The sequence below is a fragment of the Aulonocara sp. 'chitande type north' Nkhata Bay genome, linkage group LG3 (assembly GCF_057382095.1).
Source record: "Aulonocara sp. 'chitande type north' Nkhata Bay isolate Kocher_YH1m ecotype deep benthic linkage group LG3, A_spYH_male_GT1.1, whole genome shotgun sequence".
In the NCBI taxonomy this organism is placed as follows: domain Eukaryota; kingdom Metazoa; phylum Chordata; class Actinopteri; order Cichliformes; family Cichlidae; genus Aulonocara; species Aulonocara sp. 'chitande type north' Nkhata Bay.
In genome coordinates this window covers 30,689,032-30,716,509 of record NC_141346.1, presented here as the reverse complement: position 1 = coordinate 30,716,509, position 27,478 = coordinate 30,689,032, and the positions used below count along the sequence as shown (strand labels likewise).

The following is a 27,478-nucleotide window of genomic DNA, read 5'->3' as shown; positions in this document are numbered from 1 at the left end:
ATACATTAAGATGGAGACACTTATACATGTTAGGAAATATATATATTTACAACACTTATGGATTTAGTCTGTGGATTTACTTATTTTCACAGGTGCAGCCCTGAACTTTTCTAGACATTATAATATATAAACGGACTGAACCAGACTATTTCCTGGTGTATGCTACACGTGTGAAAGGAAAGCTATGGCAAATATCTTGATGTGATTCTTTCCAAAATTTTCAGAGGCTCTCTTGTGAAATTTATATAATTATCTTGAATCGAAGCAGGGTCAAAAGTGTTCATACAGTTGCCTAAATCTTTGATTAAGTGGCGCTAAAGGTTCTGGCTGAAGGTCTTAACCTGACAACTTCAAGGTCTATTAAATCACGGTTGGTGATTGAGTGGCAACTGGTAGTTTCTCTTGTCAGCATAGAAAGGATTTGTTTGACAGCACTTACTGGATTGACTGATACTTGAAACGATAAGAAAGTCCGAGCAACTCGGATCAAATAAGGAGAACTCTAGATTCCACAAGTTTGGAAGGTCTGTTTCCATTTCTTAACAGCTACAGATTAATAGACTGTCATTTCAAACAATTCAACACAAGTTAATCAGATGTATAATGACTTTGCTAAGGTCTGGAAGAAGACCCTAACTGTCACAATCAGATGAAAGGAAATTTGTTAGGATGTTTGGGAACAACCCAGAAACGACCAAGGCTCAAGCCTGCCATGAACTGAAAACTTCTGAAACACCAGCATCTCTGTCCACAGTGAAGTGAACTTTAAAATCAACACTTTCAAGCTCAACCTGAAATTTGCAGCTGCCCACATGGACAAGCTTAAATACCTCAAGGAGAAAGGTTTTATGATGAGACGAGACAAAAATTGAGCTATTTGGCCACAATGATAAGAGGGATATTGGAGGATTAGAACATTGCATCAGTTGTCAAGCATGGTGGTGGTGCATCATGCTCTGTGGCTGTTTTGCTTCCAGCGGTACTGCTACATTGCACAAAGTGGGTGGAATAATGAAGGGAGAGGACTACCTCCAAATTCTTCAACTTCACCTCAAATCAACAGTTTGTTGGTTGAAACGTGAACACAGTTGGGTGTTCCAACAAACCAGTGATCACAAACATGCTTCAAAGCTGCGTCTGGAATGGATGAAGCAATCTCATGTTAAGCTTCTGGAATTGCCGTCCCCATAGCCTGACCTCAACCCTATTGAATATTTTTGGAGTTAGCTTAAAAGTTGGGTCCATGTCAGGAAAGCAACCAGTTTAAATGAACTCTACAGTTACTGCCAAGAAAAGTATCCAAATATTCAACCAGAATTGTGCCAGAAGCTTGTTGACGGCTAACAAAAACATCTGGTTGTGCTAATGAACATTTAACTAAATATTAGAGTGTGTGGGGGGTAAATCTGTATACTTTTGACCATGTGTAGATTAGAGAAATCCAAAATTAGAAGTCCAAAATTACCCCAACATTCATGCCTCCGATGATGGATGTAAGCTTCTGACCACAACTGTAGTTGTTTAGCAGTGAGTTAAATGTGGCAAATGAAAATATTTAAACATGAAGGTCATTTGTAAATGAATGTGTATGTATCTGTTGCTTTGTGCTGTTAATACTTCAGACTCCTGTTTGATGTGGATGCCGGTCACATGACCTTCACAGAGGAAGTGTTTGAAAACCAGATGAGGCTACCAGGTGGCCAGTGGATCGGCATGCAGGAAGGATACACGGATGTGGTATGTATAAGTGCTTATGTAACATATTTTGGCTTCAGTCATCGCAGTAGATCTAAGCAAGTGTGTCTTTGTCAGAACGGGGAGAAAGCGGTGCCAAAGGACGAGATTGAGTGTCCACCAGGTTGGGTATGGGAGGAGGTGGAGTGGAGTGAGGATCTCAACAGGGCTGTGGATGATCAAGGTACACACAGGCACACAATAATACCACTTTCAACAATAGAGAGTAAATTAAAACTAATAAGTCCTTTTCTGTGTGTTCAGGCTGGGAGTACGGCATCACCATTCCCCCAGACCGGCGTCCCAAGTCGTGGGTGCCGGCAGAGAAGATGTACCACACCAACCGACGAAGACGATGGATACGGATGAGGCGACGAGACCAGCAGAAGATGGATGCTCTGAGAAAGGTAGCAGAAGAGAAGGAAATGAGTTTGAACAAAATATACTTCATTCACTGTTTTTTCTGACATATTAAATATCGGCGCTTCAACAAAGCCAAAAGCAGGACAAATGAGTCTGCAATGAACAAAGCGGTGACACTTTATAACAAGGGCATGATAAATACAGTTTCAATGTGTGTATTTGCATAACTTCGGGTGTTTTCAGGAAAAGCGATGCAAAATATACTGTAAGCAGTTTTAAGTTCAGCGTAATTTTATGGTAACTTTGCAACAAACCCAACACAATTTCTCCGTCTGACATCAGAAATAAACTGCCCATCGGAGCGTGGGCTGTATTATGTTGATGTACATGATGATGTTCTATTATTCACTCTGAGTCGTGGGCCATATTCTGAAGCATTACCAGCTAATTTTGAGGTGTTGCATGAATGATTGTCAAATAATCCCATAAATAATACATATTGGTCTCTGGAATTCTTATTTCCTATTTCTTCATGCTGCATATTGTAAATTCCTCAAGTGTTTTTTTTTTCTTGTTTTCTAGGAAGAAATTAAGAAGAAATTATGTTCTTTACTTTTCTCACTCTGGGATTATGATACATTCTGTAACACAGAAGATATCCTACTTTACATCCCATTCTTTTTAGGTCACGGATCCGTGTATCCCCATCATGTCTGCCCATCCTAAGAAATCCGGTGATGTGAAGAAGGCAACCATGATAATAGTCAGAGGAACATTAAAGTCTTAAAGTTTCCATCAGTTTGATGGCTTATTTTATTCCACACACTGTATGTTTTATTTTATTTTATTTTTTTTGTTTATCTTTTGAGAAGATATATTTGACCAAAATATCATGTCAGTAAGGATTTGCTGGCCTGATTTGATGTATAAAGAAAGGAGCTGATGAAGACAAGTGAAAAAATGATGTTAGTCAAAAATGTGGATTAATAGTTTTTCCTAAATTGAATTTTAAAATAAAAATGTAATTACAAAATTAAGTCATGAACAGCTGAAGTTCCCCATAGTAACCACTAGATGGTGGCCAAGCTCCACAAATGAATTTAGGAAAGTTTGCTTTGAGCGTCTCTTCTGCCCTCATGTTTTTATTTTTGGGGAAAAGCTGATTTAAGTTTATGTTCGTGTTCACAGCAGCGTCCAGACGAGGCGGAGAGGGAGGGCTGGGAGTACGCCTCGCTTTTTGGCTGGAGGTTCCACCTCAAGCCCAGGAAGACGGACAGCTTCAGGAGGCGCAGGTGGAGGCGCCGCATGGAGCCGCTGGAGAAGACAGGACCGGCAGCCATCTTTGCCCTTGAGTGTTCTCTGGTGAGGAAGTGCCCCAAATTATGTAGACACCTAAACAATATATAACCCAGGTGTTTTGATTTCACATGTTCAAAACTGCTAATCCTCCTCTGAAAAGTCCTACCCTGAATTTTTGATGGCTGCCTGCAGGCATGTGTTGTTTACCACCACAGGAACTATCAGCTGATTTTTGGATGGTCTCACCTGTAGGAATTCTTTCAGGATTTTTCTCATAGGAAAAATGAAGTGTCTGGACTAAGTTCTCCTGAAAACATTTGATTGGTTAAACTCTTTAAGGTCAACCACATAGTGCCATTTTTAAGAAACAAAGACAACGTCACACAGACCAAATGAAGAACAGTAGAAACAGACTGATGAGGCGCAGGCTGAGACCTGAAGTGAGCTAGAAAGAAAAAACAAAGTGGCTATCACCCAGACCTGGAGAGCCAATACAGAATGAGAACTCAACAGGGTCAGAAACAGAAAAAAAAGGTAAATACTCGCATAAGACTGGAAATCCAGGGGTCAAACCTCCAGTCTCCTGATTAGCACATGACCTGCTCCACCTCCTGCTGCAAAATCAAATTCATCCAGTCCAAATTCTGGGTAATTTATCCCTTAATTGGCCTGGCTTTGTGCTTTATCACTGGTATTTGGCGACATACTTGAAGATGGGCTTAAGTGGACAAAATCATCAAAAATGGTACAGATAAAATAAAATAAAGTGATTTGACCTGTCATTATTTGTGCAGTAAAAGTAACACAGTCTTTTATTTTGAAGGCCACACAGAAAGAAAGTGCTTGTAAAAGGTTTTGTTTCTGTTCTGCTCCTCTCCTCCGACCCTTCCTCCACAGAGCAGTATAGAGGACAAGAATGAAGACAAGTCAGTTACGACCACGTTTGGAGTCAACAGGCCTACCATTTCCTGTTTCTTTGAGCGTAAGGCAGCTTCCTTTTTCCTCCCTTTCTTTCCCGTCCCTGTTTTTGTGTGTATAATGATGTGTGTACATATCTGTGTCTGTGTGTGCATTTGTATATATGCAGGTGGCACTCGATACCATCTGCGGTGCTATCTGTATCAAGCCAGAGACCTGCTGCCCATGGACAAAGACAGCTTCTCAGGTACTGAAGACAATGTTGGAACTGCTGCATCATCTGGCAGCCAAAGTTGACCCCAAATCATTTTTTTCCAGCAGTTTTGATGATTTTATTTTGTTAGACACCTTTAATGTTGTTTTCCCCCTTTATTCCAATCCAGACGCCAAATTACCGTATATTCAGTGTTTATTACATAAGATGGATTTTCTTCCGTCCCTCCAGAAAGAAATTAGGGTTGTGGTGATTATCGGAGTGTTATGTTTACATATACAGGACAAAAGTTAAAGGCAGTAAAAGCAATGGTGCTTTTAAAAACATACAAAGTGCAAAATTATCCCAAACTGCATTATCTGTAGGATGCCTTCATCTTTCTGTGTCTTAGAAATAGATTTTTCCTGACTCTGGGTGCATAAACACACAAGACAGAACATGGCCTGCAGCTGCAAATATAACTACAACATGAAGCAAAACCTGGAACAATGAAACTCCATCTGTGAATAGGATCGAAAGATCAAAACACAAGGATAGTTACAACAATGCACAACTAAAGAAAAAAAAAACTTAATTGTGTCCAAGGCCATGACAGGCTCATTGTTGAGGGAGGGTGGATTGTTTCCACTCACTTGCTACTTCATATCAAGTAGCAGCCTGTTTCTGCCACTAAAAAAGACAAAACAACAAGTATCCATAACTCGAAATTTCGAGTTATTTTCTCGAAATTTTTAGTTAATAAGTCGAAATTTCGAGAAAATAAGTCGAAATTTCGAGATCCTTTTTTTCTTTTTTCTTTTTTTTTGTGGCGGAAACGAGCTTCCATACTAAGAGAGAGAATAATAAACTTGCATTTAACATGTCTCTGCTGCCCCCATGTGGCCGAAAACATATGTTCATAAGTTAAAACATCACTATTGACAAGTGTCTTTTCACGCTTTGTCATTGCTAACAATCCTTTGACTTTTCAAATAAATAAATAAAGTCTTTAAATGCACCGCAGCAGGCGAACCTTACGGGACATGAAGAAAAAGAAGCTTTGATATGAAGCACCGAGTTGTGTATGTGCAGCTGGTGTTACTGCACTGCAGAGGGAAGCAGCGCAGAAAACAGGCGCACAGAATGAGAGAGCAAAGCACACGCACAAAACAACATGTTTTTCTTCCATTCAGAGAGGTCACGGTAACTGCGACTGCTGCGAGCCTGTGTTAATCAGAAACCCACCACAGACTCGCATGTAAAAACAGAGCTCTCAGAGAACAGACGAATGGATGGACGGACAGATGGAGGGGGAGAGCGATGATAGATGGGAGGTTGGTTAAAGACAGGGTTAGAGAGAAAGAAGCTCAGAGAGCATCCTGGCCACAGACTGACATGATGAATCGCTATCACTCTCATTCACTCGGTCTCCTTAGCACGCACACACACACACAATGTAATGGATGAGAAGAGTTGATGGATGGGCTTCACTTCTGCGTTAATCTGGTGTAACATGGCGTCTGGGCATCCATGATTAAAGACGCTGAGGTCTTTCTTGTTTTCTTTTTCCTTCTGTCTGTTGTCTTTTTCTCTGATTGCCTTTCATCTTTTGTCTGTGTTTCTTTCTGCTTTTCCTGCACATCTGTCTTTTTAAGCTTCTCTTTATAGTTCCCCGTTTGCCCTTTGCCGTCTGCCTCTGTTTGTTTGCTTCTTTCAACCTGCTGAAGCAATGATCTTACCAGAGCAAGAAACTGCTTGCTGACGAAGCAACTAGTGGAGCAATCAGCTGATGAAGTGTTTCTTCTCTTTACATGTTTGGTTTACTTCCTGCTTTGATTTAAGCTTTGTGCTCACAAAAGCCACAAAGAGGCGAGACTATTTTCTCTTAATAGTTTAACTTCTTGAGGTTAAAAAAAGCCAGACGATCCCTTAAACTGCAGTTCTTCAAATGACCACTTGAAGCTGTATTCAAACTAGAGTCCATTCCCATGTTCTCATGTTAAAATGACGTAACTCTTTCCCCCGTAGAGACAATATTTGATGACTTTGGAATTTAAGAACTTGTTTGATTAGATTCTTGGTAGCCCAAGTAGGCTGTACAGGCCTCACTAACGTCTAATACACCCAGGTACTTTATAGAAAGTGCTATGCACTGTGCTCACCACTATTTCTATCAAGCTGGCTGTACTTTGTTATTTTTTGCGGTCATTCATGGGCATACTGTACGCAGAAGATTGAGACAAAAGTTAAACATTGCAGGTTTAACTGCCGCGAAGCTCTTTAGTATTTTATTCTGACAGAGTGTCTTTTGTAAGGATCTATGTTCCCTCAAAAAGCAGAAATAAAGTCATGAAGAATGCTTGTGTGGCTTGATTCCACTGATTCCCCTTCTTGGATTTTTTTCATCATTCTTCCTTTAAACTGTATCTAATCTTGGATCAAAATCTCCACATTTAGAGATAATGCTCTTTTCCTCCTGTCCTCTCCTCCCTCCTTTTCTCTTTCTTTCCATCCTCCCTCCTCTCCTCTTTCTCTTTTCCCAGTCTTCGTTTGCTTATGTCCCTCTGTGGCTCCCACCAGGGTCCTGACTACTGCCGCTTCCCCTCTACACAAACATAAACACACACACTCTCACTAAAAACACACAAGCACAGACTTACATAACCCCCCGGGGCTGTTTGTATTGTGGTTTTTATGAGCTAATGGGATGTTGGAAATGGACGGTAATTGAATGGGTCACCATGGGTGGTGTGTCTGTACACTGTGTGCGAGTGTGTGTGTGTGTCTTAGATATAGGGTTAATTGAGGGCTGGTGGGAAAATGCATCTTAACTTCTGTTTACTCCAATGCTAACGGCTCCACAGAGACTCTTTACCCGGCCTGAAACAACAAACTACTCAGTCTGTGTAACTGTACGTAGGCTACATGTGTTTAATTCAGTGTGTGTGTGTGTGTGTGTGTGTGTGTGTGTGTGTGTGTGTGTGTGTGTGTGTGTGTTTAACATGGAGGAGAGCCGTTTTAACCTGGAATAACAAACTTCCCAGAGCGGCGTTCCCAGCCCTCTGTCTCCAGCTTGGCATTCCCAAGCTGCTGATGTCACTGTGCAGGACGCCAGGACAGTTTGGACATAATCGTGCATAAGTTTGTACCGCTATACTTGCGAGGACCGTCTTTAAAAACTCACTCAGCATCTTCAATAATAACCTTGCTCTCTGCTTTGCAAATTAGGGCGGCAAAAGCTCGTAAGCAGCTTCCAAAACCTTCGCCCAGAAGATGTTGCAACCATTTAATTTTCCTTTTGTTTTCTTTTTTTTTGGGAGTGACCAAAATGAGACCCAGTGTGAAAAACAGAAACTACCCTTTCTGCTTATACATGTTTGGTCTCTCTGAGAAGTTGCATTATATTTCATTCTTTCTAATTTGCAAGTGACAAATCTTCTCATTAATGCATCACTAAGGGCCAGCTTCTTGAAACTCTTCAGTATCCATCAAGCTAGATGTAATAGTTCACCCATCTCCTAAACCCCACTAGTACGACCTCTGTAGACGATGCAGGGTCTGGAGATGACTCTGTTTCACTGGGCCTGTGGGTTGGATACAATTCACTGGGACTCCTTTAAGGCTCTGGATGTTGAGGGGCTGCCCTGGTTGACACTCCTCTGCAGCATTGGTGAAGTTCTGGGTAGGCCTGTCTGGATTAGCAGATTATAGTGGTGGTGGTGGTAACTTTTTAAAGGAAAAGGACCTGAGCTTATGTTCCAACTCCAGGAGGATAATACTCCTTATCCTCCCTGTGAAGGTCCACAGTGGGAGGAAATGGCTGGAAGAGGGCGCTATGGGCTTCCCTTCTAAAATGGGTATTCTCTTGGACCCAGATAAGTGGATGGATGGAACTGTCATGCAAAAAATCCTTTTAATAATCCAGTCTAATACATCAATAACATTATATCTTCCATAGGTAAAGGAAACCCTATAGGTTGAGTAAACAAATATTGAGCCATTAAAAAATAAATGACCTCACTCTGCCAAACGTCCAGACCTTGAGTCATATGTACTCTCACCAAGTTTAAACTAGCGAAAAGAAAGGCTCACAGTGTTTTTCTCTCCAGACCCCTACGCGATCGTATCCTTCCTCCACCAATCCCAGAAGACGGTGACGGTGCGAAACACTCTCAATCCCACCTGGGACCAGACGCTCATCTTCTATGAAGTGGAGATTTTTGGCGACTCCGAGGTCACGATGGCCAGCCCCCCCAATATTATAGTGGAACTCTACGATCAGGACACATACGTGAGTGTTTAAATCTCATGAAAGCTATTTAGAGGTCTTTGAACATCTGTTTGTCTTCCTATATTGCTAAAACATGGATGTAACATGTATGTCTATGTTGTGTTTTCATTCTTCAGGGAGCTGATGAGTTCATGGGTCGCTGCGTGTGCCAGCCCTCACTGACTCGGTCGCCACGCCTGGCCTGGTTCCCAATTCGCAGAGGGGACAAGAACGCTGGCGAGCTGCTGGCTGCCTTTGAGCTTATACGCAGAGAAAAGGTCAGAGGTCAACTTGACACTTTCACCTACTGGTCTTTTTCCTTCTTGTCATATTCAAAGTTTTTAAAAAGGCATGTGGTTCTGATATGGATGCTTTAGTCTTTGAGGACGAGTCTTGATTTCACTGTTATTCCAACAGCCGTCACTTCACCATATTCCAGGTCAAGAGGTACGTTTATCTCCATTTTTTCCCATTCCTTCTTGAATTTTTGTCTTTTCCATTTAACTTTGAAATATAACTCATGTCGTATCACCTACAGGGAGATTTCCTGACTTCCACCCACATCTTAGATGAGGTAAAACCACACCAAGTATTGTACCGTTTTTCTCTAAATTTAAATGTTTGACAGTAAACATGACTGATATGAGACTATCACACAGTCTAGGAGAGTCAAAGAGTAAATATTCATAAAAAAATTTAAATAACTTTTTTTTTTTTTCCCCCCATTTTTGATTTTTGTTAGGAAAAGTCTCAAAGTAAGCAAACTGGCTAAATCAGAATAATTTATTATGAAGTCCTTTCTTCAGTTTTTCTTTCTGCTGCTTTCTTCATAAACTGTATGTAAAAGATAGAAGGGGACACAGTGATGTTCTATTTTGAAGCCACAACTTTAACATTTTTTGTAATTCCCTGATCGAGGATCGGATCAAACGTAACTTGTCAGTCACAAAGTTACTACACCATGAACAATACGGTGCTTTATGACCTATTTTACTGTAATTGGGAGCCATAATTGACAAAAGCATCTTGAAACTGGAGATCATAAAATAAGCAAGTGACATCAAAGGCAAATAAAAATTAACGCTAATTTCTGCAGTTCCTCCAGTAGCCAGATTCATGGCACTTCTGCATTTGTCTTCACTTCAGCTTTATGCGTCTTGTATGCAGTATACAGCCTGTCTTCCAGTCGTATCAAAAACACCCCACATGTTGCAGTATATTTGTGCAGTTACAGCTCTTTTCATTTATCTTTTGTGCTGAATTATTTTCTTTTTTCTTCATTCTGGCTTCTTCAGCTGATGTTTCCAGGATTCCTCTCTGAAAACCTGCAGCAATGGGTACAATATAGAAACACAAAGTCAAATCCATCCATGGTCATCCCATTTGATGTCTCTGTCCATTTACTGCATACGCTAATAATTTTATCTCACGTGCATGTTAAAAGCCATCCCCTTTTTCTAAAACTTGAAATGTTTATTTACTTATTTTTGATCAGCAGTAATCTAACACTGTGTGGTTTTTACACGTGGTTTGTTATATGTTGTATGCAGATGCGTATGGAAGTCCAAAGACAGCATGCATGCAGACTTTAAATCATTTTTACCTTTTTTATAGGAGCTTAAGAAAGTTTCACTTTCAGAAGATTCCAGATTAAATTTTATCATTAGTGAGTACAGTTAATAATTTTGTGTCACAGAAAGAAAGAGAACATTATATCATAATCAGATAATGTTTCTGTTACTATAATTACACCTTTTTAGGAAAACATACTGAAGCTCAGAAGGAGAAATGCTTACCGATGTTGTCTTTGGTCTTCTACAGATTCTTGTAGGTGCAAAAATATTTTTGCCTCTTATGCATTTTAATCGCATCTTAATTGGATTATGTGGTTTATAAATTTACAATGTAGGAAATTTAATGTGATGCATATTTTTATATTTTTCAGTCAAACTTAAAATTGACAAACACAATGAGTTTCAAATACATTCAACGTGTTTTATATGATTTTAGGATTAACATGCTTGTTGGGTCTTCTACATTACTTTTGTATTCAAAATATTTAATCCAAATAAATGTTAAATTTGAATGCTTTAAAATACATAACAGGCTGCTTGTTGTAAAGTACTATTTTATGCTTTTTAAAGTGTTTTTTTTTTATGTTAAATGTTATTACATTTGTGTGGTATTAACACTCTAAAACAAAATTGATATACTCATCCTAAACATTGTCATTTAACATTTCTTCATGTTTGTTTCCATAGAACAATTCACCTGGCAGTAAATAGCACGGCAAGCTGTTTAAATCGTTGTTGTGCATTCATGGATGGTCCCGACCTGGGAAATTCCTCTTCAGAATTTGATGTGTTCTTAAATTTGAATTTGGAAACAGCAAAAACACTACAGAGATTAAAGACTTGTTATCCAGCTAATAAATGTGTTTTCTGCCTAATCTACGTTATTGCTCATGGACTGCTTTAAACAGTGACAATGTCATATCACCTTCTTGATTAAACGTTAGCCATATAAGTCAATTGATTTAAAGTTTCTTACCTTAAACCAAACCTTTACCAGATTTTTGTGTAATTTCAAGTCACTAAAGTCACCCAGAAAAGGGGATTTTCCTAGTCGGGGAGTCATTTCTCAGATGATTCCAATACTCCATGACTGCACAAATTCTCATTGGTCACTTGTTGATGACCTGCTACTTTCCTGCATCCATATTCACAGCCGGAGGAGTCAGACCTTCCCTACCCACCGCCTCAGAGAGAGCCAAATGTCTTCATGATTCCTCAGGGAATCAAACCTGTTCTGCAGAGAACCGCCATCGAGGTATCACTAATTATCTGCTTTAACTTTTCTGTTTCATTATCACCACCTTCCTGGGTGCTGAGAAACGGTGAAAATGATCATAGTCTTTTGATCCCTGGTACTGATTCTCTATTGTGTTATGTGTGTCTTAATTATAGATGACTTTAGCTTTATTAGTTCCCTTTAGCCTTCCCTTGCTGTTCCCTCAGGCTTGTCTTTGTGTTGGTCTTGTCTGTCATGGTCCTTAGTTTAGTTGTGTTACGTTGATCTAATATTGCTGTTCTGCTGTGTCTCTCTTCCTGTTTTATTTTGGTACATGTTGAACTCTGTGTCCTGTGTTGGGTTTGTCGTCCTGTGTCTTGTTATCCATGATTTGTTTCCACTGTGTCTCCCACCTGTTTACCCCTCGCCTCATTACCATGTGTATAAATTGTCTTGTCTTGTCCTTTGTTGGATCATCGTGTTTCCTATTTCTTGCCGTCCCTGTTTGTAGCGTCACTGTAGTTATTTCTTTAAAGCTCCCAGTGTTTCCCACAAGTTCCTGCTTTTCCTGCTGGATTTTTGGTTTGCCTTAAAGCTTGGTTTCATTTAATGCTTCTCTATGAGTCTGGATCTGGTGTCCTCTTCAGTCATTATATATGATAAAAATCTGTTCAACTGAGAGTTTCTGTTGTTTTTCAGTATTAATATTTTTATAATTTAAACTCAAAGAAACTTAAAGGATCTTCATTTTGTTTATATTTTTAAATTTTGAATATCTATGAGCAGTTTGATAGATTTAATTATTACAAGTCTAAAAATGACACCAACACTACTCTTTCTGTGTCATCCTGACAGATTTTAGCATGGGGCGTCCGGAACCTGAAGAGCTTCCAGCTGGCCAGCGTTACCTCCCCCAGCCTGCAGGTGGAGTGTGGAGGCAGCATGGTCCAGAGCTGCGTCATCCGCAGTGTGAAGAAGAAGCCTAACTTTGACATTAATACGCTTCTCCTTGATGTGGTGAGCTATGCTGTACTAGACTTAAACACACAGAGTAATCAGTGCCCACAGCTTCCATGTTAAGGACAGCTCTGCTGTGGTTTGTGTTACTCATTTATCTTCATCAGTGAAACCACAATAATGGCAGAATAGAGAAATTCCTTCTCTTTTTCCAAGAAAATTATAGGTTTCCTTGTGTGCTGCAGCAGATTTTTAAAAATGTATTTTTAGAAAAGTGAATGTTTCTTCAGATAAGAGTTAATTATCTTCCATGGCTATTAGCATAGGCATTAATGTACCATAAATGCAGGGTGGATATGTTTGCCATGGGTATGGTGGAGGGTACAGATGCTTACTGGATGTTCTTAAAGTGGATGTCACTGTAGTACAAGGTCAATAGTAAGCTGAGTTTGATGTTTAGTAAATCAGGGATAATACCTTTAACATCGATGTAGTTTTCTTTGGATAAACCAATTCATCTTATTTTCCACCACTGAAGAGGCAGACATTTCCACCTTGTTCAGGGATCCTAGGAATAAATAAAATATGTAGAAGTTTTATATTTGTTAAGACTTTGTGATTGTGTAATGAAGTTATGGTCACATTTGCACATGAATCTGCAAGTAAGTACATAAAAGGGCACAAATTGCTAACCAGCTGACACTGGTAATATCAGGGGTGTCTCACACACAGTGCATTATCTGACATGTAGTTCAGTTATGGGTTATCAGGTTTTACTAATAGGGTCATCCCATCTCAAGTGTTAGCTAGCTAGTGGTTATTTGGGTGGTGTTAATTAGCCTCTGCACGGCCTTCTTGTTCTCAGTCTTGGCCCCTGTGTACCAAACGGCCAGCACGCTCTCCACTGAGGAGCAGTAGAAAGCCGGCAGGGAGAAAGTGCAGCCGCTGCTGCTCTTTCTTTACCAGGGCGTTGGTGTTGTGGGTCCAAGTGAGATCAGCGAAGATGTCGGTGCCCAGATACCTGAAGGTGGAGACAGATTCCACCCATTCTCCATTTATAATGAGAGGGGAGTGGACCTGTCTGTGCCTCCCAAGTCCATTATGAGTTATTTTGTTTTAAGGAGGTTCAACATCAGGTTATTTTCTGAGCACCCGCAGGGCAAGTTCTCTACCTCTGCCCTATATGCTGTCTATCTATATGCATTTTTTTTTTAAATAAAACTTTATTTGGGCAGTTGTTGTAGTTTGAAGGTTATGTTTGGGGTCTTGTATCAGGCTACCAATGTGAAGACTACAAGACTACTCACATGAAATTGGCTTCTGACATCTTTTCATCTCTCTTGTTTCACTAAATTTATTTCCATGTGTAAGTGGGAGCCAAAAGTGAGCTAAAATGCCTTGTAAGGCTGAGAGGAATTGCAGAGTTGAATATAGTGGGCTATTATGAAAGAACACAAGTTATAGCAGGTTAAAAAAAAGGGTTGTATGGTCGCTAAAAAAACCCAACTGCATGCACGTCGACGCCTGCGCTCCCCTCGCTGTCACTCTGCAAAGAGCGTTTTTTAATTCACTCATTTATTTTAATCAGACCAGCCGCAATCTTCAGAGCAGGGAATCGTACCAGTCGTTACTTATCCTTCGAATGTAACACTGTCCTCTGAGAATATGTTTCCACTGAGTTTACATTGGTGCCATTGAATTCCACCTAAGTGTTTTCTTATGAAAACCTAAACTGAAATATGGAAATATTAAACACATTTTCCTAACAGCGGCTCCAAACAGGCTAGAGAGTTTAACAATATTAAGGTCTGAAGTTGATCACCTCCGTGTTTTATTATGACAGCTATAACTGGCGTATGGAAATATTCACTTTTTTCCCCTTAAATGCAGATCCTTGCTTTGACTCCTGCAGTTTAATGTTAACAAGATTAAGGTCCTGTTTTGACCACCGCACGAGTGTGACAGCCTCAATCGGACTGTGGAAATGTGCACATTTCTTTTCCCCTTAAATTTAGCCGCTGAACCAATTCCAAGCATTTAATGTTAACAATATTAAGGCCTTAAGATGACTGCGTAAGTGTTTTCTTATGCCACGGGAGCAAAAGAAAATGTCATGGGCATAGTTTCCTTAAATATTTCTCTTTGAAGTGTCTAACCACCTAATGTTAGCTCTCTCAGTTTATTGTGTGAGTTTAGCATCATCAGCCTCACTTAAGCCTTTCTTAAAGCCAGAGAGGTCAAACAGATTACAGTTGCCAGCCCATTGTTTATTTACCTTTGAGTGAGTTTGGATAAATGAGGTTGTGTTGCCATATTGTATTCAGATGTAGCTGCTGTAAATGTTTTGAGGGTTTCATTATGCAGCTGGTTCTTTGAGATTCTTCTTCTGCAGCTCTCTGTAAAAGTAAGAGGGATTGAGGGAACTCGAGCCAGTTGAATTTTATTTAAGTATATAGCTGTTGCAGAAGCTCTGCCAGCTGCAGCACCTACAGTATCAGCATCAAGCGGGAGAACATGCCCGGCAGGTCAAGTGATGGTCTGCTTGTCTTCTAAAGCCTGCAGACGTACAACCCAATGAAGGTTGCAAACTTAAAGGGGGCAGACGTTCTGGACCAAAAGTCAGATCTTATACAGGAAATCGCAAGAGAGGATTGTATAGATTTCACTAAATATGTTGCTACATGTCATTTAAATCTAAATTGAATCCTCTTTAATAGAAGATCATGATGACTGTATGAAAACAGGAAGATAAAATGCTCAGTGTTGATCAGATTTGTGGTTGTTTAGTAACTTTCTAATTGTTTTATTGGGCTGTGGCAGATATAAGTTGTTCTTTCTGCTCTAGTTAAGTCAGCTGTGAGTAATTCTGGAAAGGTTTGATTAGATTTTTTCCATAAACTCACATGAATAAGGTCCATTCTTGGTTTTTGTTTTTTCTTTGCGGTTATTTGTTTGTTTGTTTAAAGAGAATGGGCTTCATACGCTGATATGTGCATAGAACAAAATAAAAGCACATGGAATGTGATGTTCCTACCACTGTGCAGCCATAAAAGACGACAACAGTAAAATAACAGGAGAAACACTACTGAGGAGGAAGTCTGAAAAAAAGCACAGGAGTACCTTTAGTTTAAAATAAATACATAATTATAATAATAAATAAGAAAGGCTTAGGATGAAATATCATTTCATTGTTTTATTTTACAGAGCAAACTGTAGTCCTACAACGCAGTAACGGCCTTCATTTTGGACCTTCAGGGTCATCATTCCCAGAAGTTCACAACAGTCTGTTTTTGCAAAACACTGGTGTGAAAATCTCTAGTGTGCGATTAAGATTAATGGAGCCATATATAATGCAAGGAAGTGACACTTACATGACAGAACAAAATGGCATATACTGAAAAGGACAGAGTTTACCGCAACTTGTGTGTGTGTTTTTTATTTTGTTTTGTTTTATCTTTTTTTTTGTGTCACTTTACTTGCAAACCTTATATTAAAATCCTCAACTTATATGTTAACTCAAAGTCCCAAAAAGTTGATTCTTTTCATCTGGATGTCATATTTTTAGTGGGAGAAATGTTTCATTACTGTCAGTGACAACTGATCAATGGCCATCAGTACCATTCACAGAGTTGGGGAATGGCTGCAATCACAGAATTGTAAGATTGTCAATGATCAGTGGTCATGACAATTTGCATATTAATCCAATGATCAAGAAACTGACCTCCCATCCTACTGTTCAATCAGTGGGCTAATTTCAGCGTTGTGCAAAGGTACTGTTGAAAGGTTTTGGGGGAACCTGCAGTCAGCTGAGACTAAAGAAGTCACTTGATTATGAGTGACGAAATGTTTCTCCAACTGAAAACGCTACGTCCAGATGAACAGAATCAACTTTTGGGGGATTTCCTTACCTGGATGATTGAGCATGCGTCAAGACACTTTAACTCAAAGTGTTGTATGTACCCTGATTTCCATCACAAAGATGGTATCTGCACCTCTGCAGATTCAGCTATTTCTTCCTTTACATCTGAAAAGGTCCATTTAAGCCTTGATTGGTCATGCTTTGGTGACCAATCAGTTTTAGGCAATCAGCAGCCACAGCCAGTCAACATCACGCAGGCAGGTGGCATAACCAATTAGAAATAGACGTTAAGCAGCCAGACGCTTAAGTCCCTGTGTTTTCATCTTCCTCCATCTCACCACAGAGACTTCCCCAAGAGGAGCTCTACATGCCGCCAATTGTCATCAAAGTCATTGACAATCGTCAGTTTGGGAGGAAGCCGGTGGTTGGGCAGTGCACCATCCGCTCGCTGGAGGAGTACCGCTACAACCAAGAAGATGAGCAAGCTGTGGAGTTGGAGGGAGAGGAGGAAGGATGGAGACGTAAGGCACACAGCAGTGGAAAAAAATAGAGCAAAAATGATTAACACTGATGATAAATGTTAAGTGTCTTCTTTTCCTGTGTGTGTTGGCACGTGTAGGTGAGACGCCCCATTTAATTTCTGGGGAGGTTTTTATTGACATCGATGATGAGCAGCCGCTTGTGTCTGACCAGGTAAAAGAGCTTTTTGTATCAGCTAGTTGCCTAAACCTGCTCTGTGTACACAACACTGTACATTTATTGGCTAATTACTCTGTAGGTAATTACTGGTAATTAGTACTTTAAATAATTGCCACAAAACTGCCTTTAAAGCATCAAAAACACTTTTCTGTTCATCTCTAAATTTCCTCTCACTAACATAAGGATTCTCTGGCTGGGCTGTGACTTTCACCTTCCTGTTGAAATCCAAAATCTTTGACAAAAGAAAAGGAAAAAAAGAGCCTATCCAACAATATCACTCGAATGCAGATAAAATTGTTTATTTAGTAAAGGCTATTTTTCACATTGAGTTAAAACTGCCAAGGATAGTGGTGAGGAGGGAACCTATATACAGGACACAGCCCTATTAGGCTCATAGCAACAGGTCCCACTGTCTTACCCTTTCATTTTTTTTCTCTTTCTTCTTTCACCAGATAACTGGTCAAAGATTTTTGACATCCCAGTTTGAAGAACACACAAAGTCAATTACTAACAAAATGTAGTCTTTTTAAAGCATTTTTTTTAATATCCCCTCTTACCCCCCTCCTGGTCCACAGTCGTAAGTGGTTTCATTGTGTGTATTAGTGAATAGAAGATTGTATAGAATTAGACCGTGACATAATTTGGCTTTATTGGTTTGGCAGACCGCACGAGGTTCCGTTGAAGGGAGCAAACATAAATAATGCAGTGCTATAAATGCTAAACACACACTCGCAGACCGCAGCTATCGTTGTGTAATCATGTTTGAGGACTGAAGGGAGCTGGAAAGTTTCAGGAGGAATGCATTGTCATCAAACTGTGGTCCCCCCAAAAACTGCAAAAACGCAAAGTCATTATTATGTTTAAGATGTTTTTGTTGTTGTTGTTGTTACATTTTCTAAAAATAGTGTTAGGAGGAGAAGAGTTACCAGTAGGCCCAACAATAAGTAAATACATGTAATAAGTGCTTTGCTGGGCTATTGATTATTAAGGTTATTATTATTAATAATAATAATAATAATAATAATAATAATAATAATAATAATAATAATAATAATAATAATAATAATAACTACTACTAATGGTACAAGAACATGTCTGGAAATGCTTCTGAACCAAACTGTAGTTTGTCAAAGGTGTTTTTTATATTTGCAGCATGCATAACCACACACAGCCAATATAAACTTTCCATTTTCAAGGTTCACCAGTAGAGTTTTGGTCTCTGATGTGATGGGTTTTTTATTCAGAGTCAGAACCAATTTGATTTGAATGACAAAATCAAAATCTAACCTGGGAGTTACTCAGATCCCAAGTTACTCGGAGAGGAACTTTGTATTAGTATCTTGCCCAATGTTATGTGGCATGACGGGGACAGAACCACCAACCTTCCAGTTAGTAGATGACCTGCTCTACCACCAGAGCTACAGCTACCCCACATGTAAACAAAAAATGAATTCAGTTGAATTTAATGACTTGAAGCAATGGATGAGGTCTAGCAGACACTGATTGGCTCCAGCTGCCTGCATTGGCACATTTGTCACTCACACAGGGAGCGATTCACTTGTCATGTATCTCTTCGAAGTTGACCATTGATCGCCAGTAGGGCTGAACGATTATGGAAAATAATCTAATTGCGATTTTTTTGCCCCAATATTGCGATTGCGATGCGATATGCGATTATTTTTTAAGGTCTTTGTCTTCTGTATTATTAAACAAAGACAAGCAATACATCATATAGTATGGCCAATACTATATTACATTAATTTTAAACTGTTCTTTCCTGGAAGACAGACCTCTGTTATGATGACATGAGGTGATGCATGAATTGATGACTGACATTTTTATTTAACTTCTTCAATCACAACAGTATATTTGAACATACACAATAGTTTATTTTTAGCTTACAAACATCTGAGCATAAAGTGCTGACAAGGAACCCTGGTGTAAACATTAAAATGAAAGTCAGTACAATGTGCAGATTGCAGAAATATACATAAAAAAAATCAGTGGCTTTACCACACTCAGTTTTTCGACATCTGTGAACTACTAGACAGTCATTCAATTAAAAAATAATATTAAATAAATAAAACTAATAAATAAAAAATACACACATCTTACTGATCTCTGCAGTCAGTAACATTACACATAAAGTGCAAACATAATAGCAATTGTATAAACACACACACAAACACGCCTTTAAAGTTTAAAGGTGTGAAATTGGACGGTCTAGTTCTGATTAGCGTCACCGCTGTCTCGGTGGAGTTTAATAAACTCGGCCATCTGCTTCTTGCTATCTAAAATATAACCAGACACTGGTGTAAATTCTCGACTGTCTCATACTTCTGTTTAATAAGTTTTCTGTTTGACGTTTAGTCAGCTGTGTGAAAACCAAGGAGGAACCCACCCGGGGGATTAATAAAGTTTTATTTTATCTAATCTAATAACTTTAATCTCATCCAAACCGATTTACTCACGAACAAACAAAACACTGAAAAAAGCCCAACAATAACAATTTTAGGTTGTCTAAGTGACTTATATATTACGTTTAACCCGAGCAGCGAAACTCCGCGGTGATCTGAAAATGATGTGCCGGGAGTTGTGCCGTTCTCGGCCGCATCAGTAACCCTCGAGCTCCCGGCTAGCTGTCGAGCTGGTGGGTAGCAGACGCCTCTGAAAACGTCGAAGCACTTTTGCAAATATGCGATATCTTGATAAACCGAGCAGATATTTGATGTTTACACAACTACTTTCTCGCCTGAAAATATGTTAAAAGTTTATTTTGTGACCCAGAAAGATTAGTATGAGTAATTTTAAAACTCAGTAGCGGCCGCCATTGCTGGAAACTGGAGTTTGGCTGGGCCGCGCTATGAATTCTGGGATATGGTAGTAATTTGGACAGCCTTCGGCGCGTCGCTGTGACGTAATCGGTCTACAAATGCGGCCTCAGGAGGATGCAGCCCATGAATTTGGACATGTCCAGAGTATAATCGCAGCCTTTGCGGTTAGAAAATTGCACTTGATCATGTCGCGATATTATCGCAAATGCGATATATCGTTCAGCCCTAATCGCCAGTGGACATTTCGGACTCCAGTTTCCTAGGTAATCCGCTAATGTATTCACTACCAGGTCATAGGTTTATCTGTGGTATCTGGCACTCTTATTGACAATCACTTCAGTTGGTTGCCTCCAAGTTGAGGAAAGTGTATTTCAGGACCCGCTTACTTTGTGTCACCTGTAGCTTGAAGTCAACAAGTGTCATTTCTGCGGTGTCTGGTCACCATGGCACTGTACTGGTTTCTGTGAAGACATAGCTTTATAGTCTATTGAAGCAAACACTATTTTCTTGCCTCTCAAATATGTTTTTTATTTTAACAGTTTAACATAAGACCCTGTTGGGGACTGACAAACTTGTGAAGTCAGCCCTATGTGTCCATTAGAAGAACTGCACTTTTTGGCACTCGTGTTTTGGCTTCATTTTAAAGCCCTGGGTTGTTGTCACTTGGACCACCACACTGGTTGAGCATGTTTGTGGGCACTTTTTAGTGGCATTAAAGGAGTTCTAAAAAGTCTCAACATTTAACTCTGTTTAAACTTAACCATACTTTTACGATAGCATTGTGTCATCAAAAATGGCCAGTCTATTTTTCAGCACTTTTAACAGTTTATGGCATATTTCTGCCTCTATGATCATTGTATGTTAGGTCAGAGGGTAGGAACAAACAGCCTACATGATCATTAAGGTTAGAAGTCTTGCTCTTACCTTTGGAGATGGTAAAGGTACTGGCACCCTTGTCTACAATCTTTATGCTAAAATACCCATCTGGCAGCCATGATAAGAAAGTAAACACTCATCAAAATATGAAAATATTCCTTTAACATAACTAAAAGAATAGATGAGTTGTCTCTGCTGGTTGGTATTTGCTCTGAACTGTAATTATGCAAAACCAATGGTTGCCTGTTCAGAAATCACTAAAGACAGTGTGGCAGGCCTTGGAAAATGTTCTGCAGTAATGTTTAAGTGTGCAGGATTTGAAGTTAATGGGCTACAACATGGAAAACCACTGGATTGGCCCCTTTGAGAATACTGAAGTAACTTTTGAAGACAGTGAATCTGCAGAGGACTTGTGAGTTTTCTGGAAAGAATTCCAAGCTCGTGATTTCTGTCAGCCTCCTCTGTGAGAGTAAAACAATTCAAGACTTCTGTTTTGGAGCCCTGCACCTTCTTGCTGATGTCTATTACTTCTTCTTTTCTTCTCCTCAGTTTCCCCTCTCTGCTGTCATCAGCTGTCAGTCATTTTATTTGAAGACCCTTGGTCTTCCTCCTTTGCTTCTGTCTATTGTTCTCCCTCTTCTCTCTCCTCTGCACAATAAAACGATTATTTGGTTTTCATTCTTTACATTCAGCTTTTCCCCACACTACTTTTATATCACTTCCTGCCACTTTCCTTCTTTGCAAAATATCCAGTGGTGTAAAATGGATGCTTAATTGCCAAAAACTGCAGTTCCTCAAGTAGCCACTTTGGACTTCCTCGAGAAGTGAACTACCCCTCATGGACTCCCAGGGTAAAATGACCAACTTAATAGGAGAAATGCCCAGTCATATGAAAAAGAATGATTTTATAGGACTCTATGAAGTCTATAAAGTCTGTACTACCTACACCCTTACTGCTTCCATAGGATTTAAAAGGACAAATTACAGACAGATGCTGCTTCTCAAATGCAATTGGTTGATTTGCAAGGGTTGCCAAGACAAAGCCTCTTCCCTCTAAAAAACAAACAAACAAAAAACAACTATTGGCATATGGCCTTGCTTTGCCAATTTGCTTCTTGGAACATTGTGTAAAGACATGGCAAAAGTGGTGTCCATAATCCACGGCACCACATTTCAAGAAAACTAAATTTCAGGCACAGCAGTGGAGGCCTGAGCATTGTGGCTTGTTTTGTAGGCACAGGACCTGGGCACCATGTATTGACTGTGTCGACCATGAACTTATCTATATACCAAAGTATTCTAGACTCGAATGTGGGGCCATCTGTCCGACAGATAAAACTTGTGCCAAACTGGGGCTTAAAGTTAGGAACACCGCCAGTTTGACTGGTAGATGTGCCAACACAGCTGACTAATAACACTCACTGAACTTGATAACTTAATTGCGTTTGTGCTGCTGCTGCCTTTTAGCATAATGACCATTGGCCCACAAGGTAGTAGCTGATGTCTCAGTGGCCTTTTACCTTGTTTTAGATGCACTCTCTAAATCTGTTTTTTGTTGCCGTCTAACTAACTTCTTCCTTTTATTTATCAGTTGTTGTTCCTTCTTTTCTCCTCAGTTTCCTGGCTCTTTTTAGCTTTTACCAAATTATGTTTTTCTTCTGCCTTCCTTCCTTGCTTCTTTTCCTTGTTACATAAAATTTACTTAACTCTATTCCCTTTTCCCAGTAAAACCTCCTTTGCTCCATCTCTTCTTCTGTCCTTATTTTCACTCATTATGTATCCTTCCATTCCTTACATCCCTCTGCCCTTTCCCTTCTAAATTCCTTCCTACTTTACTATCTCTATTTATCGCCATTCTTGTTATCTTCACTTTAGCCATACTTTCTTTTGCGCAGTTTTCATCTATTCAGTAATCCTTTCATCTCTCCATTTTATTGTTCTCCATCTTTCTGTTTTTCAAGCTTGCTTCACCTCTGTTTTTTATTTTCCCTCTCCAGTCAACCCAGTTTTTCTCACACTCTCTCTCTCCATCCGTCTTTTGCCTTCCCCTCTTTACCCTTTTAATTCATTTTCTCATTCCTTCTTCCCTTCTCTATCGATCAAGCTGGCAGCTGTTTTAATGTGGCAGCTCATTAGGGGGAATCCTCATGTTATCCTCCTCCGTTTCCTCTCTCTCGCTTCATTGTTGTGGTTCATCAGCCAATCATCCCCTCACTGATCCTTTCATCATCTTGAAATGCCTGCTGGAATTTTTCCCTTTTTTAATTTCTCTGTGCGGCCCTCCTTGGTATCCCTTAACCCACAGGCGCCACAAAAGCTGCGCGCGCGCGCGCGCGCGCGCACACACACACACACACACACACACATTTGTGTTTCTGTCACTTAGAGAACATTACATTGACTTTAATTTATCTAAATGATAATTAAACCCTTGACTAAACCTACCAAAACTTCATGTTAAAACTGAATGATCAACATTATGGAGACGTGTTTATGCATTTACATCATAAGGAAAACACATACACACAAATACGTGCACTATTTAACATAAGGAGACATCATGGGACTGTCTCTAATATATTGCTGTTACCTCATTCTTACGACACTGACCATTTTTCCATTCTCTTGCACTGATGCAAAACCTCAATTGCCTTGTTGTGTTTGACGGGGGAGGGCAGCGGTAAATGTTTAGTGACATGGGAGTTCAAAAAAATATGTACAACATGAGCTAAATAAGCGAGGTTAATTAGTGCGTCTGCGGGTGTTGAAATCAGTGTACACTCCCTGACATTAACACCCTTATCCAATTAAAATGTGCAGTTCATCATCAGAACAGCTTTGTGTGGGTACAATAACAGTCACGCAACTGGATGATAAATTTGCAGTGACAGCTTAAAAAGAAAAAAGAAAATCTGCACTCTTGTCAACCCAATTTGCAGATTCAGACCGGGCGATGAGTTAGAAGTTGTAAATTAATGGAGCAAAGTGCGACATTTGATCAGCAACAAGCAGCTTTGTTTCAGCGGATTCTTTGTACTGCTGAAATTCTTCGTTGCACTTTTAAAAAAAAATGCAAAAAACCCAAACTTGGCGCACAGCTAACTTGTTTAATTAAATTGGTCTTTGATAATCAATCTTTGTGGAGCTTCATCTGTTTCTTCTTAACTTGAAGATTGCAAACTTTTAAAGAATAAAAGTGGGATGGTGATCAGTTCACAGCTTGTGCAAAATAAAATGATTAAACGCTGAGGTTTCTTCATGAAAGTCAAAGTCAGCAGAGACATGTGGCAACCAGTTGTAGTCAAATCGAATCAAGTGTCCAATTGGATACTTGAATATTGGAACTATAGATAACTAATTTATTTATAGTACTACAAGGACATCGCTGTCCACAGTTTAGTGGACAGTGATGTCCACAGCAATTCATAATGACTCCACTCCCTTATGTGAGAATTTTGTGTAATTCCAGCTACCATCACACTCACACCCACCTCTGGATGAGTCGTCAGCTTTTGCGGCAACATCATTGCCAGGGAATTTGTCCACCCACCACAACCAAACTCCTTATTGACTTTCCATTGGCATTGTTTTCCTGGTGCCTTGTGTGCCATCACCACATAATGCATTTTGAGGAGGCTGTGGTCACTTCACATTATTCACTGAGATCAGGTTGCATGTAACCTTGGTTAAACATGGGTTGAAAACCACTTAACTTTGTTCTGATTTTTAAAGAAGTTTAGCATTTAAGAGCTGCATTTTTTTTTTCCGTGAATTATTGCTATTAGTTCAGATTGCTCCAACCAAACAAATACTGATACTCTGTTTTCCAATTTGAAATCATTACACATGTTTGAAAATTCACTAGGGTTTACTACTATTACTAGGGCTGGACGATTTTCTCCAAAGTCTGGGACACTATCCACTTCCATAATACATACCGTTTCACCAGCAGCAGTAATCCTGGAGACACAAAGAGAGACAGACATAGTCTTCATTTTCCATTTCCATATTTAGTAAAATCTTTTTCTCTTTCGGCCTATAGTTCATCTAAGTTTTTCAGTCTCTCTCTACGCTGCTCTTCCCTGTACTCCGCAGTCAAAAGCTCAGCAGTAAAATGACAAACATAAAACCTGGTTAAACAAAAAGTTGGATCTGCACGTGCACAAGCATCCTTTTTACAAGAGATCGCACAGAGTAGTGAGATAGATTCTCTTTAATAGGAATCTTACAATAATCAGTTGGGAAACAAGCCAAATATCACTATTTAACACGATTTGTTAACTTTTGGCAGTCATTCTGACCATCGTCGGTTACCTGCATCATCTTCCGTGAGCACAAACCTACTTTCCACCCGTTTTGCTACTCAGGCTTTTGGTTATAAAGGCATCAGTATTTACCCCTTAGACCTGGCAGAGGTGCTCCAAGGACTGTCGAGGAACTGTCAGGATGTGGGGATCTGACTGTGAAAACAAGGTCACTGCATGCTTATTGAGTACTGACATGTAAATAACAAGGTTGGCCCAACCTAACATAAACGATGCTTTCATCCTGATTTATAACTATTATTGGACTATAAAGTAAATTAAATTATAGTAAGAGTTCAGACTAATGTAAGAGGTCATAAAGTCATTAGGAGTTTTTTCTGAAGGTTCTATTGTTACAAATATCTACAAGTTATGTCCATACATTTTTTTAATATAAAGTCTACCACTGCAAGGTGATGACGGCACAAAAATACAATAACTGCATTCAGATTTTCCCATCCTATCTTTGTTCTATCCTTCTCTGTTCTCAGCTGATCTCTAACTTTGTCTAAACACTTGAGGCCAGATTTACTGATGAGTGGTGCGAATGCAAACTGGCCTTTAAATTCATGTGAGTTGTGTTTATATAGCACTGTACAATTATACAGTGGTGTAAAAGCAAAAATACTGTTTGTTTTTATAAAGACTCTCAAACTGATTTACTAGCATCTGCGACACATAATTTACTGCTAATTATGCATGATATGATGCATGGTATGATATTTAATACAGAAAAAAAGGTGTGTTTTTTATGTTTGATTTTGAAATTAACTAACTGTGCGATGAAATAAAAACAGCTCAGCTGTTGTAAATCACTCATGTTTAGTAAATCTGGCTCTTTGTCCTCCTAATCTAGGTTCTGTCACAGTCCATCAGAGTAAATTCTCTGAAGTATAAGGCCGTTACTAACCCTAACCCCAATCCTTCTCTAATGTGTATTTTGGTGGAAGATAAAACAGATTTATTGCTTCTGTATTTTACCAATATCATGGAGAAAAAAAGGCATATTCTGATTGCCTTGGGTTAGAGTTGGGGTTAGGGCTGTGGTCATCTACAGTGATGACTTAGACCTGGGTATCTGCATTTCTTCCATAGTGGTGACAGTGATGTTTCTGTGTTTGAGTCGCTGATGTCCCTTCAAATGTTAGTAGATAATGTCTAACAGTGTCTAATGTTGTAATTTTCATGTATATTTCTAATATCATGTTCCTTCTTTTTGAGTGATTAACACTTTCAAATTGTCTTTTATGATTCATCATTGAGATGTGTTGCAAATATTGAAGCTAACTCTAACAAACTAACCTGAAAGTGTGTGTTTCTGTGTGTGTATATATGTGTTGTAGCTTGCGGATGGAACCAGTTCTGCTATCATTAACCTTTCAACCTCTAGTTCCAGCCTTCATGTAGGTAACAAACTCATCTTGTCATTCATTTCATTCATTGAACAAGAATGTCAGTCATGCTTTGCATTTACTTTTCATTGCACTTGTTTTTTTTCATCATCCATCCATACATCATGCCTCCCAGCCTCCCACTTAATTGTCTTTTTTTCACATACTAAAGAAAAGTGGATACTTACTGCAAATCTGCTCATATTGGCAACTGACTGTCTAGATTTTTTAAAAAAGGTCTACACCAGAGCCAGGAAATTTTTGCAGTGGTCGCCAGGCAGAGGATAGTAGTGGAAACTGATGTCGCTCTTATATTGAACACAGCATTGAGCCAAATGTTCGGTCTCCCTTCTTATCATTTGGCTCATTTGTGCACCACATGCACCATGAGACAAGTCTGTTACAACTCAAGATGTTAGCGAGGTTGCAACTGTTGATAAAATTTATACAGTGGATGTTGTTAGGAGTCCACAAGGAAAAAGCTGCTATAAAATGAAAATGGCTTTCAAAAAAAAAAAAAACTCCCAAAGTTTACATTTAAATTCAAGTTACTGTATGTAACTCTATTTTATTCATTTGTTTCTCTAATGGATATCATCATTTGGCTGTTTTCCACTGCAAAAAACAGCAAAGTGTTTTATCTTTTCTTGAAGAAGGTCTTTGCCACTCAGCAAAAACTTGTTGAAAAGATGTTTAATATGCTCTCAAAATACAATGCTGGAATTTGGGTAAAAAAAACAAACATCTAATGTGAAATGCTGCTCTTTCAGGTCAGTGAAAATATGTCTGGAAAAAGGTTTCTCTTTATGTCTGACACCTCGGATTCAAAACCTGAGGGGTTTTTTTTGTTTTTTGCAGTGACATTCATTACTTATTACTGCACCAACAACTTATAGTAGCATGTGCCTGCAATAATGAGGCCTTTTCATGTGGAGTTTGCATGTTCCTCCATTGCCTGCATATTTCTCTGGGTACTCCAGGTTAGGTTCCT

At 39.3% G+C, this 27,478-nt stretch overlaps 1 protein-coding gene across 4 annotated transcripts in view; it reads left to right on the top strand.

Annotated features, from left to right (window-relative positions):
- Nucleotides 1-27,478, top strand: part of dysf (dysferlin, limb girdle muscular dystrophy 2B (autosomal recessive)) — a 104,442-nt gene that overhangs the window by 33,114 nt on the left and 43,850 nt on the right. For 3 of the 4 annotated variants that reach the window (XM_086276048.1, XM_086276040.1, XM_086276031.1), the window contains 16 exons: nt 1,623-1,737; nt 1,813-1,918; nt 1,999-2,141; nt 3,286-3,459; nt 4,294-4,378; nt 4,484-4,561; nt 8,617-8,798; nt 8,915-9,055; nt 9,195-9,224; nt 9,316-9,351; nt 10,073-10,114; nt 11,505-11,606; nt 12,423-12,584; nt 16,727-16,904; nt 17,003-17,076; nt 26,440-26,499. In XM_086276048.1, the coding sequence (XP_086132174.1) occupies nt 1,623-1,737; nt 1,813-1,918; nt 1,999-2,141; nt 3,286-3,459; nt 4,294-4,378; nt 4,484-4,561; nt 8,617-8,798; nt 8,915-9,055; nt 9,195-9,224; nt 9,316-9,351; nt 10,073-10,114; nt 11,505-11,606; nt 12,423-12,584; nt 16,727-16,904; nt 17,003-17,076; nt 26,440-26,499 (1,708 nt within the window). The remainder of the gene's footprint in view (nt 1-1,622; nt 1,738-1,812; nt 1,919-1,998; nt 2,142-3,285; nt 3,460-4,293; nt 4,379-4,483; nt 4,562-8,616; nt 8,799-8,914; nt 9,056-9,194; nt 9,225-9,315; nt 9,352-10,072; nt 10,115-11,504; nt 11,607-12,422; nt 12,585-16,726; nt 16,905-17,002; nt 17,077-26,439; nt 26,500-27,478) is intronic. The other variant, XM_086276049.1, reaches the window with a different exon arrangement.